General features: G+C 34.3%; 1 protein-coding gene across 1 annotated transcript; it reads right to left on the reverse strand.

The window, feature by feature from the left end:
* Positions 1-10055: 10055 nt before the first annotated feature.
* LOC142346674 (apolipoprotein D-like) lies at positions 10056-11739 on the reverse strand. The gene is made up of 3 exons (XM_075398884.1): positions 11724-11739; positions 10655-10813; positions 10056-10444 (listed from the first exon to the last, which is right to left on the reverse strand). The coding sequence occupies exons 1-3, from the start codon at positions 11737-11739 to the stop codon at positions 10239-10241; spliced, it is 381 nt and encodes a 126-aa protein (XP_075254999.1). The 3' UTR covers positions 10056-10238.
* Between the last annotated feature and the right edge of the window lie 335 nt (positions 11740-12074).

The raw sequence follows: 12074 nt of genomic DNA on the forward strand, positions 1-12074 counted from the left end.
TTAAAAAAAGAAGCATTAAGCGTTTTGAAAGAAGTTTTCAAGTCCAGCCACTTACAAGATGTTTACTACCAAAACTTTTACTTTGCTAGCACTGTAAGCTCAATTTAGGAGCCCTAAACACAAGAAAAATCCTATTTAGGTTTTAAACAACAAAATATAAAGAATTTTGTCAAAACGAAGAATGCTTCTTTCGAGAAACCGAAAAAAAAGCTATAATCAAGCGAAACTTTCAAAACCACCATCAACAAAAATAAGATGAGTGCATTCTACTTGTATTTAGCCTAGCAAAGCAGGGTTAGAAGCCCATTGCCTTCAAATGATTTTTTGAGCGAAAATGGAGGACCAAATTTTCTATAAAAAAAGAAGCATTAAACGTTTTGAAAAATGTTTTCAAGTTCAGACACTTACAAGATGCTTGATGACAAAAGGTTCGCTTGGCAAGCACTGTAAGCTCAATTTATGAGCCCTAAACAGAAGAAAATTCTGATTTCCCTTTTGAGGCAACGAAAAAAAGAGTGTTTTGTCCAATTAAAGAATGCTTCTTTCCAGAAAACGCAAAAAAAGGCAACAATGAAGTGAAATTTTCAAAACACATGCAATAAAAAATTGATGTGTGCATTCTACGCGTATCCAGCCTAGAAAACCAGGGTTAGAAACCCATTGACTTCAAATAATTTTTTGGACAAAAAATGAGAACAAAACTTTCTAAAAAAAAGAAGCATTAAGCGTTTTGAAAAATGTTTTCAAGTTCATACACCTACAAGATGCTTGATGACAAAAAGATCGCTTGGCTAGCACTGTAAGCTCAATTCTTGAGCCCTAAACAGAAAACAAATCCTATTTCCGTTTTAAGCACCGAGAAATAGAGAGTTTTGTCCAAACAAAGAATGCTTCTTTCCAGAAAACGGAAAAAAAGCTGAAAACAAGCAAAATTTTCAAAAAATAACCGCACTTAAAAATTGACGTGTGCATTCTACTTGTATTGGGCCTAGCAAAACAGGGTTACAAGACCATTGCCTTCAAATGATTTTTTTGAACAAAAAGGGAGGACCAAATTTTCTTCAAAAAAAGAATCATTAAGCGTTTTGAAAAAAGTTTTCAAGTCCAGTCATGTACAAGATGATCCATCCCAAACTGGTCACTTGGCTGGCACTATAGGCTGTATTTAGGCGCCCCAATTTAAAGAAACATCCTATATACGTTTTAGGCATAGCAGAAAAGGGAATTATGTCCAAAAAAAGAATGCTTCTTTCGAAAAAACGAGGAGAAAAGCTATAATCAAGCGAAACTTTCAAAACTACCCGCAACAAAAATACGATGAGTGCATTCTACTTATATTTAGCCTAGCAAAGCAGGGATTGAAGCCCATTGCCCTCAAATGGTTTTTTGAACAAAAATGGTGGACCAAATTTTCTTCAAAAAAAGAAGCATTAAGAGATTTGAAAAATGTTTTCTAGTCCAGCCACTTAAAAGATACTTGATGACAAAAAGTTCGCTTGGCTAGCGCTGTAAGCTCCACTTAGGAGCCCTAAACCGAAGAAAAATCCTATTTAGGTTTTTGGCAACAAAATATAAGAAATTTTGTCGAAATAGAGAATGCTTCTTTCGAGAAAACAAAAAAGAAGTCTAAAATGAAGCAAAATTTTCAAAACTACCCGAAACAAAAAAAATGACGCGTGTATTCTACTTCCATTAGGCCTTGTAAAACAGGGTTACAAGACCATTGCCTTCAAATGATTTTTTTGAACAAAAAGGGAGGACCAAATTTTCTTCAAAAAAAGAATCATTTAGCGTTTTGAAAAATGTTTTCAATTCCAGCCACTTAAAAGATACTTGATCACAAAAAATTCGCTTGGCTAGCACTGTAAGCTCAAAATAGGAACCAAAGAAATATCCTATTTAGGTTTTTAGCAACAAAATATAAGAAATTTTGTCCAAATAAAGAATGCTTCTTTCGAGAAAACGAAAAAGAAGTCTAAAATGAAGCAAAATTTTCAAAACTACCCGCAACAAAAAAATGACGCGTGTATTCTACTTGTATTAGGCCTTGAAAAACAGGGTTACAAGACCATTGCCTTCAAATGATTTTTTTGAACAAAAAGGGAGGACCAAATTTTCTTCAAAAAAAGAAGCATTAAGCGTTTTGAAAAATGTTTTCAACTCCAGCCATTTAAAAGATACTTGATGACAAAAAGTTCGCTTGGCTAGCAATGTAAGCTCAATTTAGGAGCCCTAAACCGAAGAAAAATCCTATTTAGGTTTTTAGCAACAAAATATAAGAAATTTTGCTCAATTAAAGAACGCTTCTTTCGAGAAAACGAAAAAAGAAGCTGAAATAAACCAAAACTTTCAAAACTACCCGCAAGAAAAGTTTGTTGCGTGTATTCTACTTGTATTTGGCTTATCAAAACGGGTGTACCAACCCATTGCCTTAAATGTATTTTTTGAACAAAAAGGCAGGACCAAATTTTCATTAAAAAAAAGAAGCATTAGGCGTTTTGAAAAATGTTTTCAAGTTCAGCCACTTAAAAGATACTTGATAACAAAAAGTTCGCTTGGCTGGCACTGTAAGCTCAATTTATGAGCCCTAAACAGAAGAAACTTCCCATTTCCTTTTTAAACAACGAAAAATAGAGAGTTTTGTCCAAATAAAGAATGCTTCTTTCCAGAAAACGCAAAAAAAAGGCTACGATCAAGTGAAACTTTCAAAGCACTTGCAATAAAAAATTGATTGGTGCGTTCTACGCGTATCCAGCCTAGAAAACCAGGGTTTGTATTCCATTGACTTCAAATAACTTTTGAACAAAAAAATGAGAACGGAACTTTCTAAAAAAAAGAAGCGTTAAGCGTTTTGAAAAATGTTTTCAAGTTCAGCCACTTAAAAGATACTTGATGACAAAAAGTTCGTTTGGCTAGCACAGTAAGCTCAATTCATCAGAACTAAACAGAAGAAATTTCCCATTTACTTTTTAAGCAACGAAACATAGAGAGTTTTGTCCCAATAAAGAATGCTTCTTTCCAGAAAACGCAAAAAAAAGATTACGATCAAGTGAAATTTTCAAAGCACTTGCAATAAAAAATTGATTGGTGAATTCTACGCGTATCCAGCCTAGAAAACCAGGGTTTGAAGCCCATTGACTTTAAATGTTTTTTCGAACAAAAAATTGAGAACGAAACTTTCTAAAAAAAAGAAGCATTAAGCGTTTTGAAAAATGTTTTCAAGTCCAGCCACTTAAAAGATGCTTGATGACAAAAAGTCCACTTGACTAGCACTGTAAGCTCAAGTTAGGAGCCGTAAACATAAGAAAATTCCTATTTCCATTTTTAGCAACGAAAAATAGAGAGTTTTGTCCAAATAAAGAAAGCTTTTTCGAGAAAACGAAAAAAAGCTAAATCGAGATTAACTTTCAAATATGCTTGCATTAAAAATTTGATGCATGCGATCTACTCGCACCCAGCTTATACTATGGTTTCAATTAGGGAACAATGAACATAATAATGGGTCAATGTGTCAAATCGGTCAGGGGAAAAAAGGGATCAAGCGACCCATAAATCGCACAAAAAGAGACCACAGCGCTAATATAATTGTTACAAAGTTCGTTTGAGAGCAATTAAACACGTTTAGGAATCAATAGGGCCAACATTACATGTCCTTAGATGTCTGCATGATTAAGAAAAAGTCCATTAATGCTACCGAGAAAATGCAGGGGTCTCCCGCGCTATTACTCGGCAGCATTTCTGCGTACATGCATACATGCATTAAAGTATACTTTAAAACTGACCTTTTCGACCACCGGGTGATCGAACATCTCAATAGATTGAGAACGATAGTACGCTACTCTGTCACTCTTGTGAGGAATTTTATAACCTTTCGGAAAGGTTGACTTAGTTATAACTACCTGAAATGAGGCTTTGGTATACGTATGAGCAGTACGTCACTTCAACACAACCAAAAGACACACAAGAACGCTCGCAAAAGTCTGTGCGCAGCACAGATTGTTCTTAGAGATCCTATGGGGAAAGACAAGGTGCAATAGGGGGGAGCTGACCAACCAGCGTCTCAACGGGGCGCACCTTTTCGGCAGAACCGCCTATGGGACATAATTACTAGGTTATTAGTAGTAAATATAAATAAATATGTGGTTTGCAATTATTGAACCACATTACCGGTTGATATAAGTTATAAGACATTATAACAGACATAACAGGGCCCATTTTGGGGTGATTGGCCCATCTGGGGCCAAGATCTGACCCAAAATGTGGTGAAGAAGTGGTCTTCCTGGGCCAAAATGACCTGATCTGCAATGGTCAATATCTCGAAAGTGAAAGCATCATTTGAAACGTATAATATACTGTTAGAAAGCTCATTACAAATGCTACTAGAATATTGAAACAAAATCATGATTGAATTGCTCAATCGGGCGATATTAAGGAATTAAGGTACCGTACCATATGCTTCAGAAGCACTAGTCTTCCCACGTGAAATCATCAAATTCATAACCAAGGAGTTTGGACTCGGCAGGTGGGTCTTCTCTCCAATATGGCAAAAACTGACTGTCCCTGTACCGGTCAATTTTTCCAAACTGGTAAGGAAAACGCTATACGTAATATATATAGTCTGAAAGCCCGGCTCATGACACGTTCAAATATGCAAAAAATCTAAAATCGCTGCACTCTACGAGGAGATATTTCAAAAACAAGGGAACCCAAAATGGAAGAAGAAATGAGCTGCAGAATTAAAATTGACCATCGAGACTCCAGAAAACACCCTATGATTTATACAAGGAATTACTCCCCACTATCTGAGGATTCTAAAACACAATAATATGTACCTTAAATCCACTGTTTTGTGGTACCGAAAATTGGGTGACCCAAAATGTACTAAAATTGGCAGTTTTCGCTAAGTTACCCCATAATAACTTTTTAGCCGAGCCGTTTTCGGGAATAACCAACACACGCAAGCAAGAAGGGTTCAGTACCAACAAAATGCGACCATGCCCGCTTGATTAGATAAAGTACTTTAGAAGATATTACTGAATATCCAAAGTGTACCTCTGTTTTTGGGCTATATCACGACCCCCATTTTTGGAGAAATCGCAAAAATTAGCGTGAAAAACCACTAGAAACCTGTTTCTGGGCGTCCTGCAAGTCAACAATGGACAAATTGACTGTTCCTAGCCTTTATCACGATGTGGGAATAAATTCCCACATCGCCATAAAGGCTGTGTTGTTTTGCAAATTCGTTCGAAAAATTAGGACTATAACTAGAACCAAAAAAAACAGTGAAAACAGAAAATTTTGAATTTCGGGAAAACAGTTGATTCCTCAGTTTCAAACTGTCCAAAACGTCTCATTAAAGAAACAAAATTGTTCAGTCCTTTTCAGTTACTTTTATGAATGTCGCCTTAAAGTGCAGTATAAGAGCATCACCATGCGCTATCATACTTCATTTTTGATGCAAAAATTGTGCAATTATAAGAAAAATGCTAATTTTTCACCTGACTTTTTTACGGAGTTCATGGCAACAATATCAAAGACCAAAGACAGAAATTGACAACAGTCACACTTTTAGAGGTATGAGCCCATATAAATTGGCTGTGGGTGTCTAGTGCAGCCCTCTTAGCCAACTGTTTCTTAATCCACGATAAAACAAACTATAATATTAAATTTAAAAAAATATATATTATGAAGAATTATCGCCTATTTTTGTGTAATTGAATGAGCTTTCTGTTACTAATTAAGCCTTCTGAGCATAGTTCCCTCAAAAACACTGTAGTACGACCGTTTTTTCCTGAACAGAGTGGTTGTTGTATTTACTAATGATTTTGACTCTAGAAACAATATGGTTGCGTGAAATTTTACGGTCGTTTAATTTCTTTTCCTCTAACTTTTTTTGTATAGCACTCAACATGTTGTTGAAGTGAACGAAAGCTTTCTGCTGTCGGAAAAATTTTGTTTTAGATTGTTTTTCTGGTAAAAACACTTGAGGAACCCAAACGAACCATTTAAATAATGATAAAAGCAGGTAAACTCTTGAAAAATAGTTTTGTATTTTTGTTTAAGTTAGACCAAAAAATAAACAATACTGATTGTTCTTAAACCTTAAAATTAATAAACTACTAAAATAAAGTGAAAAAAAGTGGCAGAGTACCGTAGTATAGGACAATTTTGAGGCGACAATAAAAAAAAGTATGAAAAAAGAGATCTTCACTTAAAAATAATTTATTTATGGATTTCTTGGCAATCATAACAAAGACCATTATAACAAAATACAAAAGTGACATTTTTACAGTTATAAGGCCACATATGCTGACTTCAGATGTTTATTGCAGCATTTATAGCACATTTTAACACAATCCACGAAATAGAACAAATTATAATAACATCAAATTTAAAAAAATCATTAATGTGAAGAACAATTGCTTATTTTTATGTTATCAAAGACCATAGAAACAAATTGACAAAAATCACACTTTTAGAGGTGTGAGGCCATATAAGCTGGCTTTGGATGTCTTTTGAAGCACTCAGAGCCAACTGTTTCCCAGTCTACAATACAACAAATTATAATATCATCAAACAAAAAAAATATATTATGTAAAATTATCGCCTATTTTTGTTTAATTGAAAGAGCTTTCTGTTACTAATTAAGCCTTCTGAACATGCTTCCCTCGAGAACACTGTAGTATGGTTTTTTTCTCTGAACAGAGTGGTTGTTGTGTTTACTAATGATTTTGACTCTAGAAACAATGTGTTTGTGTGAAATTTTACGGTCGTTTAATTTCTTTTCCTCTAATTTTTTTGTATAGAGCTCAACATGTTGTTAAAGCGAACGAAAGCTTTCTGCAGTCAAAAAAACCTTGTTTTAGATTGTCTTTTTGGTAAAAACAATTGAGGAACCCAAACGAACCATGTAAATAATGATAAAAGCAGATAAACTCTTGAAAATGAGTTTTGTATTTTTGTTTAAGTTAGACCAAAAAATAAACAATACTGATTGTTCTTAAACCTTAAAATTATTAAACTACTAATATAAAGTGAAAACAAGTTGCAGAGTACCGTAGTATAGGACAATTTTGAGGCGACAATAAAAAAAAGTATAAAAAAGAGATCTTCTATTAAAAATAATTTATTTATGGATTTCTTGGCAATCATATCAAAGACCTTTATAACAAAATTTAAAAGTGACATTTTTACAGTTATAAGGCCGCATATGCTGACTCCAGATGTTTTTTGCAGCATTATAGCACATTTCAACACAACCCACGAAATAGAACAAATTATAATAACATCAATAAAAAAAATCATAAGTGTGAAGAACAATTGCATATTTTTATGTTATCAAAGACCATAGAAACAAATTGACAAAAGTCACACTTTTAGAGGTATGAGGTCATATAAGCTGGCCTTGGATGTCTATTGAATCCCTCAGAGCCAACTGTTTCCCAATCCACGATGCAACAAATTATAATATCAGCAAACTAAAAAAAATATATTATGTAGAATTATAGCTTATTTTTGTTTAATTGAATGAGCTTTCTGTTACTAATTAAGCCTTCTGAGCATAGTTCCCTCAAAAACACTGTAGTACGACCGTTTTTTTCTGAACAGAGTGGTTGTTGTATTTACTAATAATTTTGACTCTAGAAACAATATGGTTATATGGTTGCGTGAAATTTCACGGTCGTTTAATTTCTTTTCCTCTAATTTTTTTTGTATAGAACTCAACATGTTGTTGAAGTGAACGAAAGCTTTCTGCTATCAGAAAAACTTTGTTTTAGATTGTTTTTCTGGTAAGAAAAATTGAGGAACCCAAACGAACCATGTAAATAATGATAAAAGCAGATAAACTCTTGAAAATAAGTTTTGTATTTTTGTATAAGTTAGACAAAAAATAAACAATACTGATTGTTCTTAAACCTTAAAATTAATAAACTACTAAAATAAATCGAACAAAAGTGGCAGAGTACGATAGTATAGGACAACTTTGAGGCGACAAAAAAAGTATGAAAAAAGAGATCTTCACTTAAAAATAATTTATTTATGGATTTCTTGGCAATCATATCAAAGACCATTATAACAAAAAACAAAAGTGACTTTTTTCAGTTATAAGGCCGCATATGCTGACTTCAGATGTTTATTGCAGCATTTATAGCACATTTTAACACAATCCACGAAATAGAACAAATTATAATAACATCAAAAAAAAATCATAAGTGTGAAGAACAATTGCTTATTTTTATGTTACCAAAGTCCATAGAAACAAATTGACAAAAGTCACACTTTTAGAGGTGTGAGGCCATATAAGCTGGCTTTGGATGTCTTTTGAAGCACTCAGAGCCAACTGTTTCCCAGTCTACATTACAACAAATTATAATATCATCAAACAAAAAAAATATATTATGTAAAATTATCGCCTATTTTTGTTTAATTGAAAGAGCTTTCTGTTACTAATTAAGCCTTCTGAGCATAGTTCCCTCAAAAACACTGTAGTACGACCGTTTTTTTCTGAACAGAGTGGTTGTTGTATTTACTAATGATTTTGACTCTAGAAACAATATGGTTATATGGTTGCGTGAAATTTCACGGTCGTTTAATTTCTTTTCCTCTAATTTTTTTTGTATAGAACTCAACATGTTGTTGAAGTGAACGAAAGCTTTCTGCTATCAAAAAAACCTTGTTTTAGATTGTTTTTCTGGTAAAAACAATTGAGGACCCCAAACGAACCATGTAAATAATGATAAAAGCAGATAAACTCTTGAAAATTAGTTTTGTATTTTTGTTTAAGTGTAGACAAAAAAACAAACAATACTGATTGTTCTTAAACCTTAAAATTAATAAACTACTAAAATAAAGTGAACAAAGGTGGCAGAGTACCGTAGTATAGGACAATTTTGAGGCGACAAAAAATTATGAAAAGAAGATCTTTAATAAAAATTATTTTTTTTCGGAGTTCTTGGCAATCATACTAAAGACCATTGCAACAAAATCCTAAAAGTGACAATCTGATAGGTATTAGGCCGCTTATTATAGCTCCAGATGTTTTTTGCAGCGTTTATAGCACATTTTATCGCACTCCACGAAATACAGCAAATTATAATAACATCAATTTTAAAAAAATCCTAAATAAGAAGAACAGTAGCTTTTTTTGTGTAATTGAATGAGATCTCCGTTACTAATTATACCTTCTGATCAAAATGCCCACAAAAACACTTCAGTATGGCCTTTTATTTTTGAAGAGAGTGGTTGTTATTTCTACTACTGATTTTGGCTCTAGAAACAATGTATTTGTGCCAAATTTTAAATTCGTTTCGTATCTTTTCTTCTTTTATTTTTTTTGAGAACTCCACATAGTGCTGAAGTAATACATATGCCTTTTGCAACCAAAAATGTGTTACTTACTGCCATATTTGAAGCTTTTTAAACACTCTTTAAGAAATCTGACAAGCCATGGATTTCTTGGAAACCATATGCAAGACCATAAATATTTATGGTCTTGGATATGGTTGCCAAGAAATAAAAAATCGAACTAACTTAATTTGCTTTTTTGGAACGCTTAATGTAGCCAGAAGATGTTAATTAAGCTGTTCTCTGTAATATTTGTGTATTTTTTGACTTTGACTTTTATGGTCCTATATGGCACCATAAATGTGTATGGTCTTGGATATGGTTCCCAAGACACCATGAACTTCAATTTTTTTTCAAGTGTCTTGATGAGTTTCTCTCCACTCAGAGTGCATTGTATGGGTGTTTTAAGAGCTTTTCGAGCAATGTTGATTTTTTTGCATGGTCATCTATATGGTTGCCAAGTTACCATAAACTCCATATATGGCTTGGATATGGTTGCCAAGACTGTTTCCCTCTCTGACTGTTTTTTCCCTCTCTGACTGTTTTTTTTTAATTTCAACTTGGAGTATTATGCTCTGGCAGCAATTTGACGTGTATGCCCTTGATTGGTGACTTTAATTGACTTTGAATACAAGTATTTCTGTAGCCACGCAATGAAATAAATTCCGAGTTTTGCCATTAGAACTTACAGAGGCTCAAATTTAACAACAGGAGATTTGTAATCAGTTTATTTGTTATAAGGTTATACAGTTCTTGACAACGTTTGAGTTCTCGATTTTATAAGAAAAGCAATAGTTAGGTTCAAATCCGAATAAATCATGATTACATCTCATCTAGAATGTTTTCTCTTTACAGTTTTTGGTTTCTCATTTGTTCAAGACACAGATGCTATTTTACACAGGTGGGCAGTACCCGGGGTCTTGGTTGGTGATGTGCATTTTAGTGAGATCCACTCCCAGTGAGGTCAAGTTGCCTCTCAGAGTATCAACAATTGTTGGATCCAGGGTCTTATCTCTGGCCAAGATCCAGGCGTTCTCGCTTCCCAAGTCGAGGAAGTCATCACAAACGTAGATCAGCGCGTATGAAGATGTGTCCAGGGCTGAAAACGATAAACTAAATGGAGCTCAGTCAATTGGAAGTCAAAACAAACTTATAGGCTACTATAACCAAACTTTTGCGCTGATGAGATTGAGACAACATTTTATCTAGCGGGTATTGGCAAATTTTGATCAGAATTTTCTCAATTGCAGCGTACATATTTTTACCGCACCTTTGGGCGCAAAAAATTAAGATTGGGCCTGTCACTCACCAATGATGTTATAGTTGGGTTTATCGGCCAGAGCTGACGGGTATCCGGCAAAGGATACAATCAAGGCGGCCAGAGGAGGGTCTGGTTGGATGGCTTTGCCCACTACTCCACTGTACTCACCGTTTCCATATCCCGTATTGTTCACTTTCACGTAGGTGCCTGAAAAATTTACAATTTTTAATTCAGCACATGACAAAACCTGGTTGAATTACACCACTTTTCTTGCAAGATCTGGTTAAGTTCGTGCAAAGTTACCTTGCAAACATGCTCTGGCTACTCAAAAGGAAGTTTTCCGTATGAGACGAGCCCGTTGACTGGTGTGCTCGCGATTTTAAACAGAAAGTTTCGTTTCAACTTTGCTGGAATAAATGAATGAGATCACAAAACACAATGTCAAAAACGACCCATTGTTTTTTGTGATCGTTTTTAGAGTTTAACTGCGTGTGCTAGGTGCAGTTAGGTTTATATACAATAAAAACTTGTCTCCAAAGCATTCGGTACCTTCCAGATCGGACGATATATTGTTTTTAACCAAAAATGTTACGTTTCTTGCAATGGATTATTATGGAAATATCATTATGAATCCTATCATACCGAAAATTGTTGCTGGCACTAATTGGAACTGAGGGAAACAAAAATTTTAATCTCACGCTTTCTGCGTTGGTAAGATATAAAATTTGAAAGTTACAACATGTATTTAGCAGAAATTGTAATGGGTCAATTTGTAAAAACACAAATTAGCTACCACTACCCAGCTTGATGTGCAGGAACCAAGCCAGTTCTGATTAGACTGCTTTCAGCTATCCACGGGGGCTACTAGACCTACTTGGTTCACACACAGTGAATAAGACTAAAGTGACCGGGTCGAGGTTTCATCAAAAAATAATGTAAGATTAGCGGTGAATAGCGGTGAAAAAAAAACTTTTTTCACCGCAAAGCGCTCGCATCTTTTAGCGTTGAATGCGGTGAAAGCGGTGAAATTTTTGTAAAATTTGCGTTGAATTTAGAGGTGAAATTTTTTTTCACCGGATTTCTTGCAAAAAATAACCTGCCCTTCACAGGTTCGCACCACTCACCTCCTGCATCTCACCAACTTCTTTTTCCAATGCGCCATCTCTCACGTAATTCAGAGAAATTTCCTGTGAATTTAAGATAAACGTTGAATTTAGCGGTGAATATTTGTAAGATTTGCAATTTTAGCGGTGAAAAATTTTTGCACCGCATTTTTGCTGGTAGCAATGAAAAATATTTTTTTTCACCGCATTCTACTGGTTGCGGTGAAAAATTTTCTTTCACCGCTTATGCGCTGAAAGAAAAATTCACCGTTTAAAAATCTTTTTTAACCGCATTCAACGCATTCAGTGCAAATCGTACACAGTCAAAATCACCGCAAATCTTACATCTTTTATCGATTTTTAGC

This window comes from Convolutriloba macropyga, chromosome 1 (genome assembly GCF_964194025.1).
Source record: "Convolutriloba macropyga chromosome 1, txConMacr16.3, whole genome shotgun sequence".
In the NCBI taxonomy this organism is placed as follows: Eukaryota; Metazoa; Xenacoelomorpha; order Acoela; family Convolutidae; genus Convolutriloba; species Convolutriloba macropyga.

Excerpts from the sequence above, each read along its gene's own strand:
- LOC142346674 (XM_075398884.1), bottom strand. Across the intron at positions 10,445-10,654 it reads ACCCAACTATAACATCATTG|CCCTGGACACATCTTCATAC; the intron begins GTGAGTGACAGG and ends TATCGTTTTCAG.